Below are 20,339 nucleotides of genomic sequence, written 5' to 3'. Positions count from 1 at the left end.
CATCTGTAGCTGGCATCTTCAGAGAACTATTTGCCTTTAAATCAATAGCTGGAAAGGGAAACAAGAAGCCATAGCTTCTCCCACCATTTTCTCACCCCTCTTTTGTGTGTCTCTTCTTTACTATTCTGTAATGCAGGACTTGAAAAAGAGTGACTTTGGAGCCACATGCAGCCCCACCACAGGCTTTTCGTAACTCCCCCAGCCCGATTTCCCAAGATTACCCTTTTCTGGCAAAAAAAAAAGAAAGAAAAGAAAGAAAGAAAGTAAATAGTCTCTCCTGAAGTCTTCAGGAGGAGTGATTCACTTTTTATAAAAATCTCAGGCTCTTCTTTCCTACCCAACATACCAAAAGAAGAATTACATATTTCTCCATCAGGAGGCATTTTTGCTAGTCTCTCTATCCTCTAGAGGGTCTCAGGGACAAAATTAGCTCACCCCCACCTCCCAAAATCTGCTATCCTGAATAGGAATTCAAATGTAATATATGGCAGCAGGCAGAATATATGAATTGGATGGGTGACAAAGGTCACAGGATTAGACAGAAGTGGATGAGGCTGCTCTTCTGTTTCACTAATCTATTTAAAGCTACAGAGCAAGTCTCCAGGTTACAACCCAGAAATTTTTACATTGTGATGAGAGTACTTTTGTGAGCAAAATTCCCAGTAAGAAAGGTCAGATTACAGTGAAAGCTAGATAGAAATCAGATTAAGGGGGGCAGGGTTGCAAAAAAAAATGTTTATTTCAGTTGAGAATCTATTATCTATTGGGTGAGATTAATACCAATTTGTTTGGATTGCCAAGGGAATTTCTGGTCTCCTGAAAGCTGTTTAACAGCTGCAGACTTTTCTTTTGACTGTCACTACAAGGCAGCTGTACTAATTCATTCACATTAGTTTCATCTGGCTGCCTTATTTAATGTAGTATCAGTTGCTTTGGGATCAAAATGGCAATCAATACAAATTCTAGGGGTCTGTTCTGAAATTTTCCCAAACTCAATACCCCCTGACAAAATTAAGAAAGCTATTTTTTACAGCTAATATGGGTTTAGTCATCTGTGCTACCCATGTTCTTTCATGGGGCACCTAGTCAAACAAAAACTCGGTACTAATTAAAGATGACCACCAGGATCCTAGAATGGCTAATTAGTTAAAGAAATGTAACTTAAGCAATGTCTCCTCACCTGACCCTCAATCCAACTTGACAGCCAGCACTGTTCAGCTGGAGATCGGGATACAAGGATATTTCCACCATTGCTCCTGCTAGTAAGCGAGGCTACAAGGAGTTCCACCAGGGTCTGGCTACTGACAGCCACAGCCTTGCTCATGGGTGGAGGGGTGTGTGGAAATGTCTTATTCCTTGTGCCAACTGAATAGACCTCCTTAACCCAATTCAGCAGCTGGCTTAAGGTGGACTGAATTGGCAATTATGTAGGCTAACACTAAAGCTATATAGCTTTACTGAATACATATCATTTATGAAAATGCTGATGTCCCAAAACTAACATTCTGTGAAATGGCATCAGCAACCATTGATTCACAATCACAATCACAAATGGATTTCAGAAGCGCAGATTTGGTCTGGTGTGTACTCAGATTGTTCTAACCACCAAGGAATACCAGGAATATCCAGAGAGAACTAATGTGTATCATCTCATTCCTGAAATCTTGGACAGCTACTGCCAGTCAAGAGTTGATAACACTGAGCTACATAAATTGAGGATCCAATTCAGTTCATGTTCTGCGTGTATACATAAATTTGGAGATTTAGGAATCTTCCAAAAGGAAGATGTTCTCTTAATCTGTCTGAATTTAATCTGGCTACTTCCACATCTTTAGGAACACAGGAAAAGGAAGCAGAAGCATGTCTGCCAGAACTAGGGCACAGGGAAAATGCCAAGATTGACAGAAGGCAAGTGGGACTGGAAGCTGCATTCCATTTCATTTAACAGTAATTCTGGGAGAGACAGAGGCTGGTTATCACAGGTTGATTCTGTGATTTCATAGCACTGTGTGACTGTGGCAGTGAGGGAACAATATTCAGGGATCCCAGCAATGGCTTTAGAGCTGGTACCATCTGCTGCCTATACAGATGGTGATTGCAGCTTATGACAACTTTTAAAGGTGATGTGTGAGGTGCCACCAAATCTCCACAACCTGAATTAACTCCCCCAGCACATTTGCTCTAGCTGCTGTCTGGAGTACAGGAAGGACTTTCCACTAACACTCTGACTGCCTGCTAAATGTATTAGGGGGCCGTGGATAAGCTTTTGTGAGCATGTAAGTGTTACTTAAAGGAACTGGTCTGCTTTCTTCTGTTGACTCCTCTCCTAATGTTTAATGTAAGGCCCTGTGATGAGCCTCCTTTACTCTGAAACAGAAAGACTTCATTCTGCGAGAGAGTATAATAGAAGGAAGAATTCTGAAGGCCTTTTGGGTATACTGAGCAGTAATCTTAACAGTGAAAGACAAAGTAGTATGACAAAAAAGCAATAAAAATGGAATGATGTCTTTTAAAACTGCCCATTCAATCACATGAAAGACTTCACTTGCATTACACCAATGGTGTACAGCTGCTGAGGATTCACAGGTCACATCTGCCCCATCTTGCTATCCCCTGTACTTCAGTGGACCACATCAAAAGGATTTGAAAAACAATGACATTGAGGCAGCTTACATGGGACAGGACAGGAAAAGATACAATAGAATGCTGGTTTCCTTTCTGAAGCTTCCAAAATAAAAGATTTTTCTGGAATCCAAGAGAGTCAAGTTATGGATTTATTAAAACAATTTTAGTATTTGTACTTAGAGTGAGCCTCATCAGAATCTTTTATGGCATCCTAAGCAGGTCTAGCTTGTATAGTGAGACTCTTAAATTTGTAACAGAGCTTATCCAGACTTTGGTACACCAGAACTGCTTGAAAAACTTGAGTGGATTTCTAACCATCCCAAAGTCCTCAAGCAGAAGTTAATCAAAGCCAATTAGTCATTTTCAAATAAAGGTATGGTATACTTTAGAATTTACCAGAGACTGGATTCCTGTTACCTCACTAGTATACATATATACTGTCTGCTCTCAAGTATATATGGTGTTATATCCCAATTTACCCTTACAATAATCATGTGAAGTTGTTGTCTTGCCCAAAGCCACTCACCATAGCTTTACATGAAGTAAAGCCACAGCTTGAAGGTCCTCTCATTATCCAGCTACTCTCCAAACTATCCTGTATTTTAACACACCCTTCGAGAAACCTCATGCTATATTTCTAAAATACCCAATACTGGCACCTACTAAGATAAATTATGCAGCTCTCATGCAGGTAATATGCCACTGAACATAGGCATGAAATATATTTTACACTGTTATGTAAGAAAAATATCTGTTTTTAAAAACATGGAACCATCTCCTTGCCTCCTAAACCCACCAGAACCAACAGGACTTAAATCCAAATAACAAATCTGACATCAAAATGAAACAGGTAAATTAAAGTTGGTTTGTCACTGGGATGATGGGCACTTTTCATTTTGTTTATATCACATCATCTAATCTAATTTCAACTATCCTAAGATAGCAGATATGTTATGTTTCCAATATCTGAAAGTATAGTTTAGATCAGCCATGTCAGTAGGAAAATAAATTACCATTTGTTCTGTGTGTTTTTTTAGCACAAAGTGGATTTCTGAAGTTAAAGACTGCTAAGCAGGAATAGAACCCAAGACTCCACTGGTCAAGTTCAACAAAATTAACTACTACTTAGTGGTTTTGTAATAACCATATACAGCGTGCCCATGCTATATACAGACCTGACGTCATGCAGACAGAAAGCCCCTGTTAAATGAATGGCGTATGTACCTCTGGTGCACGCATGACACTTGAGGTCCCACGGTATTTCTTTTATGGGGGGGTGGGGTGGAACGAATCCCCCGTGTAAATCAAAGGTCCACTGTATACAGGTTGAGTCTCCCTTATCCAGAATTTTGAAATATTCCAAAAACCAAAACTTTTTCATGAGTAGTTGAGATAGTGTCACTTTTGTTTTCTGATGGTTCCGTATACACAAACTTTGTTTCATGCACAAAGTTATTAAAAATATTTTATAAAATTATCTTCAGGCTATGTACGTAAGGTGTATATGAAACAAAAATGAAACTTGTGTTTAGAGTCAGGTTCCATCTCCATTATGTACGTATTTGCAAGTACATGTATTCTGAAATCCAAAAAACTCAAAATCCAAAACAGTCCTGGTCTCAAGCATTTTGGATAAGGGAGACTTAAAACAACAGTTTCTAATAATTTCACCTATAAATTTTTCCTCCATATGAAAAATAACAATGAAGTTAGAAACTGAATAAGATTTAGGAAGGAACAATTATAATGTAAAACATGGGCAAGCTATTATTGGTAGAAAGAAAGAAGGGTAGACAGAAGGAAGACTTGGATTCAGCAGGAAAGAAAATGTATGAGACATTAAAATGCACACTTTTATAAACACTGATGTAAGCAAATGAATTTTGCATTAATTTGTGAATTCATGGTAAGAAAAGAAGGCCAGCTCCATAATTTGCCCAAGAAATAGCTTCCATTTTCCATTTTCTATATTCCACTTATTTTGGAATAATTACTGTGGTGTTTGAAAGTCTAAGGGTTGATTCATAACATGTAGATTATTATATATCATGAATGAGATGATACACAAATTCTCTCAATTTGTTAAATTAACAATGTTGTTAAATTAGTAAGAGTGCATTGAAACATCTAAGGTATCATCTGGATTCCAGTAATGGGGTGGACATGCATGCACAAAAAGGGAAACTGTCTGATGGTTTGAGAATCAACAATGTGGAAAACTGCATGATTTTTTTTAAAAAAATATGCATTTTATCATGAGGTGGAAATCCTATCTAATTCTATAATGGTTGTTTGTAGTATTCTACATGGTAAAATACACATCCAACAGAAAAGGAAAAAAAACAATGTTAATTTGTAAAAGGAAAATGTTAGAATTGGTCCACACACACATACTGTATATTTAGGTCAAAAGATTGACCCCAAAATATAGGTCGACTTATACACAGGTCAATACGTTACGTCACCCAAAGTCTCTTCCCAGGTGGACTGCTTCTGGGAAGCGCAATCCATTACCCGCAAAGCCTCTCCCCAGCAGAGCTGCCTCTGTAGGGACTGCCAAGATGGGAAAAAGCTGGTAAGGGCAACGGATCAGCCCCAAAGCCTCTCCCCTGCTGACTCTCAACTTATCAATGGGTTATATAAAAATCCACACTTTATATACAAGGTCGATTTATAGTCGAGTATATACAATAGATGCAAACATACATGCATATATTTCTGCTCTCTAGCCACTAAACTGACACTGCTTTAAGAACATCTCTAATATTACATCAAGGAAACACTTAAAAACGACAATGGTTGCCCATGGAAGTCGAATTACTGGCATAGAAAGTGTCCATATGATTCAAGAAGCCCAAGCAATCCATAAGAGCAAATATTATTAATATGATATTGGAGCTGACCACAGATGAAAGACAAACACAACACTAAGCTCACACATAAGCCAGGCTTCTATTGAATGACAAGGAGAGACTGTGGTAATAAGAACAAATGTTCATACGGAAGAATTTGCAACCTCATTCGGTGAAAAAAAATAAACAAGCAAACTCTTAAGAGATTAAAGTTGCTCTTGCAAGTGATTCCATTTTAGATCAGCATGCAATAAATTAGGTATAATTAAGAGACTGTATCAGTGTAACAAAGTACACCACAGGATAAAGTTGAGGGAAAATAAAAGGCAGACAGTTGAGACAAAGAAGAGATTTTCTGTTACAAAACAGGAGATATTAAACTACTGACAGGATTATATTATTAGTCTTTTATCTTACCCCCAGTATAAATCAAAGTCCTAAACTTTCAGGATTTTTCCAATCAAAAATAAAACCAACTATGAAAAAACAAGCCCTTGAGGGATTTATCCATCTGAATGATAAACATTTTTGAGTTGGTAATATGTGATTAAATAAATCAGGATGGGGTTGCAGTATAGATGTCAGAAGGTTGGAGTCCTAAACCCAGGTTTCTCTACATAGGTATCTGAATTAGATGGTTATAATCTACTGCTCAATGATTTCTCTTCCCTTCACCGGCTGTATATTTAACATGTTTCCCTATCCTCCACTCACAAACCAACATCTGTAATCATATTAAAATGGAGAATTGAACATGATTTTTAAAAAATCAGATTTGGAACATACACACACAAACACACATATTCTAAATCTTATTTAGTGTCCAGTGGTAAGATTAATGAAAATCTAATACATAGTGTCCAGCAGTAAGATTAATAAAAAGCTTGGTGGACTAAAGGAATGTTTACCAACCAGTTTAGGGCCGTCACTAAAAAGATCCAGTGTCTTCTGTCTGTTACTAACAACATCATATTTAGAGGTCCTGTGAGGTCTATCTTAGCACACTGGCAGGTTCACATGGATGTAGACCATTGTTCCAATAACTGGTCCCAAATTGTTTTGGCTCTAAAGGTTAATTCTTATATTATAAAGAGAGTCCAGAAAAGAACGGGCAACCACTGACATTGATGTAAAATTGGCACAATATAACCACCTGGCCCCTATAAACATTCTGATGGATGAATTTTATAGTAGTTTATATACCAATTTTAAAAACAATTGTATAGAGAGAAGGAAAAATAAAAAAAAATTCATCTCATACTTCACAAGACTGACAGTGGGAAAAAGCACTTCTTGTCTCAAAGACCAGTACTTTTTCAAGACACTTAACCACGAGTACGTTTGGAATATCTACATGAACAAAATTCAGATGTATCAAAAATTAATTTAGTTTACCTAATGTATTAAAATGCATTTATTTGGGAAAATGTATACAACTAATACTGTTATAGCAAAAATGCATTACAAAATCTATATGAATTTCTGTCTAGGGAGAGCAAGAGGAGTCAGAATGCTATCATAATGCCAGTGGGATTGTGACAAATGCAACCAAAACTAAACTGATATTAGACTAGTCTGGATGTAACCACAACTCTGCTTTTTTCAGATAGAATCTAAACTGTTGAATCAGCCAAAGTGAGAAGAAGAAATAACAGTCCAAGCCAATGTGGTCACCTGTACCTCCACATATCACATTTTGTCCAGAAATGCTTATCTAATAGATCTGTGATTCCGAAACCTTGGTCTTCCAGAAGTTTTGGACATCAGCTCCCAGAATTCCTGACTGTTGGCCAAGCTGGCTGGGGCTACTGGTAGCTGAAATTCAAAACACCTGGAGGACCAAAATTTGGGAACCAAAGCTAGGCAGCTAGTTGTTTTACAGATGTTTTCCATTGTAACTCCCATAGTCACAGACCACCACCCTCACTATCTGGGCTGATAGAAAATGCAAACCAAAACATCAAGAAAGCACTAGATTACATATCCTTGTGACAGATTTAAAAAATCTGTAGCTCTGTACTCTTGAAAAACCAAGAGATAAATTATCCTCTTGTACCTGAGAGGAGACCCACTTTAACATAGCATCTAGCAGGGATGTTGCCATAGGGATAGCATGCTTGCATCTAGCAGGGTTGTAGCTGTGGGGGTAGTAAAATGGGGCGTTGCACTCCAATAAGAGTTCTGACTCCCACATTAAATTTTCCTTCTAGCATGGTAGAGAGCAAGTCACTGAAAATGATTCACAGCTAGAACTCTTACATTTGCTGTGTTTTATTCCATTGGTAACTTTGCCAGTCCCTCTTCTTTGGATGCTTAAACTATGTTTATAAACGTTCAACTTAAGTATTAAATCTCTACAATGCTAAAAATGTGGGAACTGAATGAAAATTTCAATGGAGGGGTAGAATTCTTACTTTATGCATGGCCTTCATTCCCCACCCCCTGTAGTTATATCCATGGCATCTAGTAACCTTTCAAACTACAAATATTAAAACATGTGGCTTCCCAACAATTAAATACATATCAAATTTACCAGTATCTTACTTTCACTATTAGACAAAATAGTCCATCACCATCAAAAGGCCAGTTCAGTGGAATTGTTTCTCTCCAAAACAGGAAAATCCTCAGCTCAGTATTTTGGCTCTTGGAACCAACCAGGAATGCAAAGATGCCTTGGGAGGTATTATGAATCATAGAATTGGAAGAGACCACAAGGGCCATCCACTCCAACCACCTGCCATGCAGAAACTCACAAAGCACCTCCAACATGAAGATGCTCTGAAACCTAGATTTCACTGAAGTAGTTAAAATATTGTAAGTTGGACTGAAATGGTGATTTTTATTTCCAAGTCTGTTTGTGTAATCTTATACACTCCTGTCCTCTTTCTCCACCTTTTTCCAAAGAAATTTCTTTTCATACCTTGACATTTTGTTTTGAAAGGGAATTCCTCACTTAATTCTTCCCATCTGCTAATATTGCATGATTATTTTAAGCTACCCCTTGGGACAGCTCAAAAGAGTTGTTGTTTTCTGTGTTCACACACACACATATATATATATGCATGCACACACACACACACACACACACACACACAAAGAGGAGGGGGAGGAGAGAGGAAAGGAGATGGTCTAAAGAGCAAGGAGTCCTTGTTTAAAAGGTCTTGGATGTCCTTACATGGCTGGATGGTGTTCAGCCTGTAAGAACAATCTACTAGTAATTCTTTGGGATGGAACCTCTACAGAAAGGGTTTTTGCTGGTTAGTGAAAATCTACTCCACACCCCACCCCTGTATGTGCACTGAATGCATACATGCATCAACCTAGAGAAAAATAGCAGTATCAGTCTGTACAATCTAGCACTGAGCACTATGTGTGTCTCTGGCTATTATCAGTAATGGAGCTTGATAGAGGGAAGCTATTTTAAGAACATCCCAACTGAAAACGTAGCAATCTGCATCTGTTTAATTTTGTCTCCTATATATCTGAAGAAATGAGACTTTTAAAAAATCAGAGCAAAGAATACCACATTACTGTAGTCCACTGATGCAAAGTTACTTTCATGTGCAAATACATTAGCTAACCTTAGATGCACAATCACACACTTAATTATGCTGAAAATGCAATTACACGGTCATGCCCACCTAACCTATTATTTTTCTTTCTCCCTCTGTGCTATCATTCAAGGTCTTTTCTAATCTCTCGGCCTTTGCAGACACCTGTTGAAAATCTGGAAGCCGATGTAAATGAAATCATATACCTAATTAGGCCATTCAATTACTAGGTTCTTATCAATGGAACACAAGGTCATGTTTCTCCAAAGTTAGCCCACAAAATACACAGCTATCAAAACAGTTGGCACATGTTCTGTTGAAATAAACAAGACTTGATGAGGCCAGAAAATGGGAAAGAGATGAAAAGAAACATAATCTGAAATGCCAGTTCTTAATTTCTTAAGGATGCTCTCTGCAGAAAATGTGAGACATTTGAAAGGAGGAACAAAGAAACCCAGGTCAAACACCAAAAAAAGACCTTCACATATGCAAAATCACACATTCAATTCACATACATACTGTGTCGCACGTGAAAAGCTTTTCTGTAATGTGAGCCTTCCTACTGGGGACTCTGCATAACTGTTCTAACCACACGGGCTCCTGTTGATGAACATATTTTTTTTCTTTATGTGCTCTTTAACAGTATGTCTCACAGACTAATAATGTTCAGGCCTGTGAAAGTCACACAAGCCTACAGAGCAGTATGCCACTGCATAAGAGTTGGTGGACAACATGACCAATAAGGTCCTATTGTACTGATGTCCTGCTTAATGCTTCCAATAGGCACAGTCTGGGCATTGTAGGAACAGAATGCTGGGGTAGATGGGCTTTGGTCTGAATCTAACAGGGAAAGTCTTATGTCCATATATTTATGGACATAAAGCAAATATGACATCTATGAAATGCAAACCAATATTTTCTACCTTCAAGATGGAGAAACAGCTTTCAGGGAATTAGCATAAAATATGGGTAGGGAGGAGGTATGGGAAGAATAGTTAAGAGGTCTTTTTCCTCCTAGATTCCATGGCTGTACTTTGTCAACAAGGAGAACAACAGGAAAAAAAGTGCACATAACTGAGATTACAGAGAATATGGTCCTTACTATACTGGGGAATGAATAGCATAGATAGATCACATAGACAATACAGTATCCCTAAAGCAATTTCCAATTTGAACACTGAGGGAGAAAAAGAAATCTCAAAGACAAGAACAGTCACCACATTAGTGCCCCTTCACTGTACATTTGCAAACTGTCTGTTAAGCGTCTCTCCTACATATTTTATAAGCATTTTCAAATAGTTGTTGAAAACAGATTTTAATCAGAGAGACAGACCTATCTCGTTAAAGCCACTGTAGCCCAGCTCTTGCCTGCTCAATCCCAATTCTTCAAGGTCCAAACATTCAAAACCTGGTGGACACTGGTAACCTTCTTCTGATGCTTTTGAACAATGTGTGTCTGGGATTGCCAAATTGTTCCAGGTTATGTTTCTGTTGAGGGGAAAAAAAGATAATCTATTACTTCAACTAAATACTTGAATAAGAGTCTTACAATAAAAGTTACTCATGCAAAAACAAGTATCGGTTTCAAGAGGATTTTCAGAAGGTATAACTTGAACCACAGTGGAAATCTGGATCTGGATGAGAATGTCCTTGCCCTCTGCCTTTTAATTTTTTTTAACTGTATTAGTATTCTCAAAAGGATGCTTATTTACACGTTTTCCTGACAATTGCCCATTTAAGTAGTAATATTGATTTTGTCATAGACAGAAAATTCATAGATGTACATTCTTCTTGGAGGTCTTACATTCTTATGATTTAGCTGTTAACCACACTAAAACTGATTAATGTGCAAGAGGTTTATAAAACTAGTATAATGCTGAATCTTGTTTCTGCAGTACCATCTGTGTAGTTCTAGTCTTCTTTTCTTAAATATTCAAATAGCTGTTCTGCACAGAAATATCATAACTGGCAGAAAAAATTAGCTGACAGGCCATAAATGAGAAATGATGGTTAACAGTACAGTTCCCAAGTGAGGAGCAGTCGGCTACTCTTCTCTGAGGAATTAGCTTTGGGAACTGGGCTCTCCATTTTCATTAAAATCCTGGGGACAATGTGAACTCCTCTTTATCAAATTCACACATCTCTATTCTCTGAAAGGAGCAAGAGCTCAAGAGAATAAAGAAAAGCTTTGCAATGTTCAGAAAAGCTTATCCTCCAGCAAAGTGAGATTTAGTGTTAGGCAATACACCAAAGAACAATGAGAGAAAATACAGTTATTGCCACAAATTAGCTGTACAAGCAGAGGTAAATACTAAAATAAAAACAGAAGAGAAAATTAATTGACTTGGATGTGTATTTCATAGCCTCAGTCCATTTTCCTTTGGATCAATCCCACTTGTTTCTTTTGTTGTTGTTTTTTGTGTGTGTATTTTCCCCTATCAACAAAGCTTGAAGCAAAGGCATTTTAGTGTCAGAAAACCATGTTAGGAGTTAAACTGAGAGAAAATGTGATGGTGGTGTTCGCTGCGATGATGATGATGATGATGATGATGATGATGATGATGATGATGATGCACCCAAGACTACATATCAATTTATGGCTGGAAATGCTTGGAGGTCACCTAGTCCAACAACCACCCACATATCCCACTCCATGCAGGATACAACTTTCCTGATAGTTTGTCATTCAGTCTCTACTTAAATACCTCCAAATCTCTAAGGCAGAGGACTCAATTCTCCTCTCTTCTTGACCTTTTCACCTATTGGTTCTAGACCTGGGCCTCAAGGCAGCATAGAATAAATCTGTTCCATTGCCTGCATCACTGTTCTTTATATATTTGAAGAAAACTATCTTGTCTTACTTTCCAGTTTTCCTCACAGAACCTGGTTTCTGGACTCCTCAGTCTCCCAGAAATTCTTTTCTGGGCACACTTGAGTTTGTCACTATCCTTGTGAAAATGTGGTACACATAACTAGACAGAGTACAAAGAACAATGGATGAAGGTCACCCATAGCTTTGATATTTGGGGAGAAAGAGGAATTTTGTTCCTGCAGGTTACTGTGTGGGAAGGGGAAGAGAAATGCTGCACGTGATAAGAAATGTATAACTATACAAGAGTGGTAGGAAAATGGTTTGTTCTGTATGTAGAAGAACCACTGTGGTAATGTGAATGGGTGTTATGGAAAGACTCAGGAGACCCAGGTTCAAATCTAAACTCATAAATGATGTTGGGCTAGTCACTACATTAGAGTAGGGAAATAAATGTTCACTAATTCATTCTTACATACAAGAACAAAGCATTCCAACAGTTTTTGCCCCATGCCTGGAGAGATTATGCAAATTTTGTGCATTTGGGTTAATTTCTGCATTTTGTATAAATGGGAAAAAAATATTCATACAAAAAAAAAACCCTCTAGTTTTGCACAAAACCTGTGATTTTTCCCCCTGCAAAATATACTACTTTGTTCATAAACTCTATTCTTTAATGCAAAAACATTTAATTTTATTTTTTAAATAATTTTTTTTTGGGGGGGGCAAAATTGTGAAAAATCTTGCAACAGTCTGTCACTTTCTTGCTAGGATGACTTCATATATTGCAACACTCATTCTCTTTGAGAATGAGAAAAGTTGCAAGTATTTTCTTACCCACTTTCCCGCCTCCCTCACATCATATTGCTGTTGTGAGAAGAGGAGAAGGTATGGATGGTTTATTTTCTGGCTTGAGCTCCCTGGGGAAGAATAAAATATAAATGTTATAATAATGATCACATCTTTTTTTAAAAAAATATGCACCACTGTCTGGTGGGCCTTATAATCATGGTTCCAGTCTTATAAAGAATTATATGAAAATAAACCCCACTGATAACTGTGGGGCTAATTCCCAAAATACAAGAATGTGTTGTAAAATGCAGATCTGAAGCTATATCCCAGATGCCATAGTCTTCACTGGCTCTAAGTACATTAATACAAATATTAACAAGAGACTGAATAAATAAAAGTATGTCACAGAGAGAAGACTCACTAAACAACAAAGAAGATGTGTGGGAGAAAGAAACCCCAAAATAATGCTGAGGCTGAAGGAGCAACTGCCTCAGAAGAAATATAGCTAGATAACTGATTATAACAACAAGATAATGAGTGTGAAGAGTGCCTGGCTAGAAAGGGATTCAGAATTATCTCAAGGGAAAGAGAAAGAAGCTGATAAAAAAACATAAATTAGGACAAATACTGTAGAAAATACTGCATTCAATTTAAAAGAAGAAAAAGAAAAATCTTGTTAACTGTTAAACAGTTGGTTCAATTATACTGATCTTATTGGCATACATATTCAAACTTTTACATGGTCTATTATGTTTGTTTTAAAATTCATTATCATACCTCACTGCACAAGAATAGGCAGAAGTGTAACCATTTGTTACATTTAGGAAATCAAAGTGTATTTGCTCTAAAGTTCAAGGAGCGGCTACTTACTCTGTCATGATGTGCCTGACAATTCTTATTTGGAAGGGCCTGTTCTCACTTACTTTTAGGCCTCAAGTGGGAAATGCTGGTATCAAGATGGTATTTAAAGGATACTTGAGAAAGCTAGAGTAAAGGCTTTCTCTTGTCTGAGATGTGTTACTAACCAAGTTGAATGCAGCCAATCAGTATCATAGCCAATTGTTTGTTCCACACTCTGGTTGACATCCTTTTAATGGCATATACACAAGTAAGTTTCCCTTATGCATGTGTACGCCTTTTTGAGGGATATGCTGTGAACGTTGCTATTCCCTCCTTTGCTCTGCAGCACTCGAAACCCCATCCCTCTCCACACATGGCTCTACTCATGGAGAGTAGGTAGGATCAGTGAAGCATCTGGCAACATCCTTGTAGCCACATGCAAAATAATTACATTAGCATTGAGATCTTTGGAGGACCCCATCAGACCTACACACTAATACAATAATTTTGTGTCTGGTTATGGGGACCAGGTCATCCCTCCTTATCCACGGAGTTTTTATGCATGAGACATGGAATAGTGTATGTGGGGGATGCTTCAGAGGCTGTGTGGCGTTATATATGGCTCATCTAGCATAGATCTGCACACAAAACTACATGCTGTTGTTTTGCACCTTCCAGTCATATGGTGATCTTAAGGTCATCAATTATTTTTCATCAGGTGCTTTTCTTTGGCCCGTTACAAACGTGTACTAGGGTTAGAAAGGGCCGGCGCTTCTGCACCCCCTAACCCTAGTGCGTGCTCTGCGCGCACAAAATGGCGGCAGCCGTTCCACACGGCCGCCGCCATCGCTATGTCACGACCGCCAAGCAGCCCCTTTCTCCTCCTCCCCGCCACCGTGGGGTGTCCTTGGGGCTTCAAGCCCCAGGGACACCCCTTTTCAGGCCTTTTGCCACTTCCCCGCAGCCTGGAAAGCGGCGGATCGGGGCCTCAGCGGCTGCTGGTCTAGCCACTGAGGCCCCGATACACTGGGGAAAGGGGTGGGTGCAGCCCGCCCCAAACAGGCAGTCTGTAACCCGCCTTAGAAAGATTTGTTCAGACGGGGGTTGGTATTACCTTCCTCTGAAGTTGAGAGGATGTGACTTGCTCAAAGTCACCCAGTGAGTTTCCATTGTCAAATGAGGATTCAAACAATATTCTCAAGAGTCCTATTCCAACACTCAAACCACGATGCCTTACTAGATCTCTATGACTACTTTGAGTCATACAGGATTGAACAATGATAACATGTGTGTGGGAAGGATTGGCTGATCTTCTGTTTCTCACACTTAGCTGTGAATGATCTGTTGTTGAAATTTACCATACCCTAACAGAGCAAGGGTATACAGTGGGACCTTGTTATCTGCTGGGATTTGGTTCCAGGATCTCCCATGGATACCAAAATGCATGGATGCTCAAGTTCCATTAAATATAATAGTAGAGCAAAAAAGTGTCCCTTATATAAAGTGGAAAATCAAGGTATGCTTGAACCCATGGATAAAAACTCCATGGATAAGGAGGGACGACCATATTGTAATACAGGCATGGGTAGAAGATAGATTGGGGTCTACTAGAGGATCTCTGAATAATTGCAGTAGCCTGACAAAGATTTCTGTCTTTCAACTACTTAACAGTAGCAGTGACAAAATGTCTATATCTGGCCACTGAACAAAGAAATGCTGTGAAAACAGCATATTTCTGTCCTAAAAGTCTGTGAGTTGAATTAATGTAATGAATCTCAGTATGTACTACAGTATTTGAATTCTATGCATGTCTTGCCCCTCTGGGCCAGTATGGTGGGGGTAAGCAACTGTGGTACGTCCAGGTGGCACTTTACTATCTTTCTAAGGCTGTCCATCACTGGACAAGATAAAAACAGAAATATCTGAAAGTCCACTTCTGATTTTGCTAAACAATGTTTGCTTGTTTGTTTTTAAAACATATTGAACAACTGAAGGGTCCCCTGCCACCTCTGGTGAATTCTGGAATTCTAAAGAAGATTCCATTCACCTTTTTTTTAAAAAAAAGAAAGAAATTCCAAAAAGGGTGGTCTGGGGAATCTGTATGGGCTAAAAGCCTTAAAAAAAAGTCTCATGTACCCCAAGGGCTGCAAACAACACACACTTACTAGACAAACATTTGATTTCATTTGGAGGAAAGATATACAGTGGTACCTCGGGATACGAAATACCCAGGTTACGAATTTTTCAGGATACGAAAAAATCCCATAGGGATTTATTGTTTCGGGTTACGAAAGTTTTTTCGGGTTACGAAAAAACTCCGGCGCTATTTTAAATGGAGCCGCGGCTTTTTTCCCCATTAGCGCCTATGGGTTTTCGGCTTACGAAGGCTTTTCGGGTTACGAAAGCGGCCGCGGAACGAATTATTTTCGTAACCCGAGGCACCACTGTACAAATAATCCTTTGCTTTTTCAGAGGCCAATTCAATGCTGATGTTGTCCCTGTGAAGTCATTTCTTATAGAGCACCCCTCTTCACAGATCGTGATGACTCAGTTTGTGAACGCAGAAAGAACCTCCCTACCATCGATGTCAAGGGGAATGGGTTAACTAGAAATTTGATAAATCCTGTGAGACAGTTTTTTCCCTAACCCACTAAACGTGTGTGTGTCTGCATGTGCCTTCAAGCTGTTTGTTGACTTATGGCAACACAGTGAATTTAACAGGATTTTCTTAGGCAAGGAATGTTCAGAGGTGGTTTGGCCTGTTCCTTCCTCTCAAATATAGACCACAGCACCTGAAATCTATTGCTGGTCTCTCATCCAAGTACTAAGCAGAGCTGAGGCTGCTTAGCTTCCAAGATCAGATGGGATCTGACGCCTTTAGGATATTTAGGCCCATTTTTCAAGTCAAGTCCTAGAAGAATCTGTGTGTTATTTGAGGAACTCGTTCCATTTTATCTTTGAATTTCTTGTTTAGATCTAAAGTATTAATGTTTAGATTTCACTTTTGGTTTAGCTTTGGTCGTTGCCAACCCACCAAGGCCCTGAGTGACATCCCATCCTGCCCTTCTATAAAGCCACCACTTCCCAGAGTGGAACGCAGTTAGGAACTGCTTGTTTCCAAGGTGTCTAGAGCCCAATGTAAGAGATGGAGCTCCCTCTACTCCACTCCTTGCTTATCTCTCAAGCAGTAAAGAAAGAAAATGACAGGCAAGAAAGGTTTCACACACACATATACACAAACTTCGCAGGAAACTGCTGAGAAGAAGGACAGAGGAAGACACATCACTACCACAATGAGTTACAGGGGTAACAAAGTGGATCAGTCTATCTCTGTTCCCCCAGCCAGTACAGAGGCATGCTAGGCTGGTGAAAGAGTGCTCCATTTTATCAGTCTCATAAAGCCAACCAGACTGGTAAAGTAGGATTCTCTTTCCTTTGTTTGTTTGTGTGTGGTAGGGAAAAAGACAGACAACAAATGCGAGAATATGTACTATGGAGTGCATGGATGCACATAGATGAATGAGTCTGAAGTAGCCCCACCCACTTTTGTATTATCTCTGCCCATGAGAGGCACAGCGAAGAATGTGGCCACTTGACTTTAAAACATTTACTCACCCATCCCCTAAATAGAAAACGTAATGGGGCAAAATTTGTGAAATACTGATTTAGACTTACCCTGGCTTTGTATCATTTGTTACACAATGATATGTGAAAGGTCCAAACATCTGAACTCCCAGAATTCCATACAAAAGGAGGAAGAACAGAAGGAATATAGAAACACTCCAAATTTGTTCTCCTGAACGCCTAAAAAGAAAAAAGAAAAGAAAAACAATATATATTCCGGAAGCCACCTCACTCCACTGCCTGGTAGGTTCATCCACAGTTGATAATAAGGATCTCACTGTGTAGTAAGACTAGAGCCTTGTCTTTACAGGCCAAAAGGTCTGTTCCCCCCCTCCCGACATTCTGGCATCATCCTGTTCAGATGAAGCACATTCCAAACCCCAGTTATGGTGTAGGCAGTCCAAACTATGTCCAGCACATTCCGCACCAGAACTGGGGCACAACCAAGTTAATAAGAACTTTTAAAACTTACCTGTTGCTCTGGATCTTCCAGGAAAAACAGGAGCCCTTCATTTCTGTGCTTCATTGGTTGTCTGAATGGGTGTCCTGCTGGGCTAGCCAGTGTGACCCAGATTTCTATGGATCACTCATTCTGAGGTTAGAATGAGCTGCCCAGCATGTGACCATCACTGGGTACCTCATTCTGACCTCAAAGGTAAGTGACCCATGGCAGTGGTGGATGCACCATGTGGCTCATTAGGATGCCCATGCAGATAGCTGCCACAGCGCAGAAATGGAGGCCAAAGTAATGGGGGCCGAACAGGACAGTTTCTGGGTCAGGATATTCCAGGTTGTCCCTGGAGTATCCTGGCCAGAGCAGACAAGGTCTACAGTGTCCCAACAGAATTGTAGTATTTATACAATAATGTTCAAATGTATTTTTTCAGTGCCAGCAATCCAACACACCTAGAATTTAGGAGAATAGAAGAGAGCCTCATGATAGAAGGAAAAACCACATTATGGTTTAGCCCTTGAAAAACAATCTCCAAAGGAAGATAAATGGAAATGGAAAAAATGTGACTAATCACAGAGCATTTTTTGAGGACTTAAAAAATGGGGTATGATGTTCATAGCAAAAGCTCATGGGCATGTGAGGAGTGTAGGGAGTTTATCACACACCTTCAGTTCCGCCATACTCCCATTGCCCCAGCATCATCGATCTGAAACGGGAGCCTCTGGTGGGATTGTGGATGGCTCTATTAAAGGAGCACACTTCCGTTTTCATCATGGAAGCGTTCTCGTAATTGTTTAAAAAAGAACCCTTTTTAAATAAAGGATCAAATCATTATCCACGATCCCACCAGGAGGCTCCCGTCACAGATCGATGATACTGGGGTGACGGGAGCATGGTGGAACTGAAGATGTGTGATAAACTCCTAGGTTTCTACCCTCTCATATAGTATGTGGTTTACTTCCCCATAGTTTCTCTGCTCAAATGCTCTTTGCCTCAGTCAAGCTTCAGTATTCAAGTTTCAAAAACATAAGAACTAGTTATTAGGATTATTCAGTTCCCCTCCATGCACCTGCTTTATCAGACATGCAAACCCTTGATATTCTTCAGTGTGTCACACTGAACTGCCACCTCACATCTAGACTGGCAAATCTGTTTGATACACTTTATTTCATTCCTACATAATACACCAGGTATACTGTATGTTTTAATAATCTTACATAAACTTCTCAAAAGAGTATTGTACAAAGAGAAGGATTGGAAGGAAGTTTATTTAGTAACTCTGGCCATCTCTAATCTATACTGGGATGCTCAATTAATTTCTAGATTGCATCTACCATGATTCCTCACCACTGGCTATTCTGGGTTAGGATTGGTGAAAGTTGCAATCCAAGGAGAGACCACTGGAAAGATACATGTTACCTGATCCATATCTATAGTAACATCCACATTCATTGCATTCTTTAATATTCCAAATTTGTTAAGACATCTTGGGCCTAAACAAGTCATTAAGTTGTCTGAAACCTTTGTTTCCTTCCTCAGAATATGGTCTGCAGGCTGGAAAGAGAAACACGCAGGCTTCAAACGACTTACTGACCCTATGACATTTCTTATATTTTTTCATACTTCATAATATAGGCTTAATATAAATGGGTTAATGAAAAACATTTAAGGAGAAATATATATTCGTGTACAACCATGTCCAATATATTTAATATATTCTTGAACAATCATGCTTATAAAGAGCAGTAAAGAATTAACTTACTTTAAAATGTTAGTTATCCTGGTTCTTGGCAATTCAAAGCGGAAATAGATCCTGAATGCTCGAATCATAATAAGTGGCCGTGGGATCCTCAGCATTCCCCAAGGCGACATCTGGTCAACTATATCGGCAATTTCAAACACCTAGGAACAAAAGGAATCTTTTTCCCTCTGATCTGTCCTGATCTATCATTATTCCTTAAGCTACTCTTTAAAATTATTATAATTTCTGCAGAACAACACAGTTTCCAGGACAATTATTTTCTGTGTTGAACTTTTTTCAATGGACTTTCTCAAATAAATGCTAATATCCTCACTTCTTTGAAAACACCTTAAGGAAGTGTTTTTATAATTCAAATAACTCATCTGGAAACATCAAATATTGCACAAACTAAGTAATTTGCAAATCAGAAACTCAAAGAATGTAAATTAAAACAATCCAAAAAGAAAGAACAAAACAACAATACAGTGACCTAAAAACAGTAAAATTTCAGGTATATCAGATTAAGTTTTAATGAACAAAAACTGTCTTACTCAGAGACATTTACAGAAGGTCCAGACAGAATTGTCTTTAGTTTTTAGGCTTTCCATTTTTCCTCTTTTTTTTTTAATTCCCAGAGAAAATCCTTTAAGGGAAAATATAGCTACATAATACAATTTGAAAGTGGCTGGAATGATGCAGGACTTAACTGGAGAGGAAAAACATAAAGAAGTATTCAGGCTTGCAACTGCAGATAATGGTTAGTAAACGCTTCCGTTTTTCCCCTCAGTGAGAGAGAGGAAAGAAAGAGAGAGTCTGTGTCCTAAGAATGTTTGAAAAAGTGATTTATCTAAGTTTGAAATAATATTAAATTATCTCAGGACTGGAAGTAATAGTATATAGAGATAGATATAATAGGATCGTGTAGAATACATATTTAAATTAAACCTTATTTTAATTTCGTAGTCTTCTGGCTATGCAACCAATGAACTGAAATGGAACAATTAAGGGAGATGGGTTCTGGGTAGCACTGTTTGACTCCAGAAAATTCATT

At 38.7% G+C, this 20,339-nt stretch overlaps 1 protein-coding gene across 6 annotated transcripts in view; it reads right to left on the bottom strand.

Moving 5' to 3' along the window:
• Window positions 1–20,339, bottom strand: part of NALCN (sodium leak channel, non-selective) — a 280,042-nt gene that overhangs the window by 202,200 nt on the left and 57,503 nt on the right. For all 6 annotated transcript variants that reach the window (XM_042460454.1, XM_042460452.1, XM_042460455.1 and 3 more), the window contains 3 exons: window positions 19,310–19,449; window positions 17,145–17,273; window positions 10,362–10,516 (listed from right to left, as the gene is read on the bottom strand). In XM_042460454.1, coding sequence (XP_042316388.1) covers window positions 10,362–10,516; window positions 17,145–17,273; window positions 19,310–19,449 — 424 coding nt within the window. The remainder of the gene's footprint in view (window positions 1–10,361; window positions 10,517–17,144; window positions 17,274–19,309; window positions 19,450–20,339) is intronic.

This window comes from Sceloporus undulatus, chromosome 3 (assembly GCF_019175285.1).
Source record: "Sceloporus undulatus isolate JIND9_A2432 ecotype Alabama chromosome 3, SceUnd_v1.1, whole genome shotgun sequence".
Taxonomy (NCBI): domain Eukaryota; kingdom Metazoa; phylum Chordata; class Lepidosauria; order Squamata; family Phrynosomatidae; genus Sceloporus; species Sceloporus undulatus.
The sequence above is the reverse complement of the archived record's forward strand: the minus strand, read 5'-3'. Positions and strand labels throughout refer to the sequence as shown.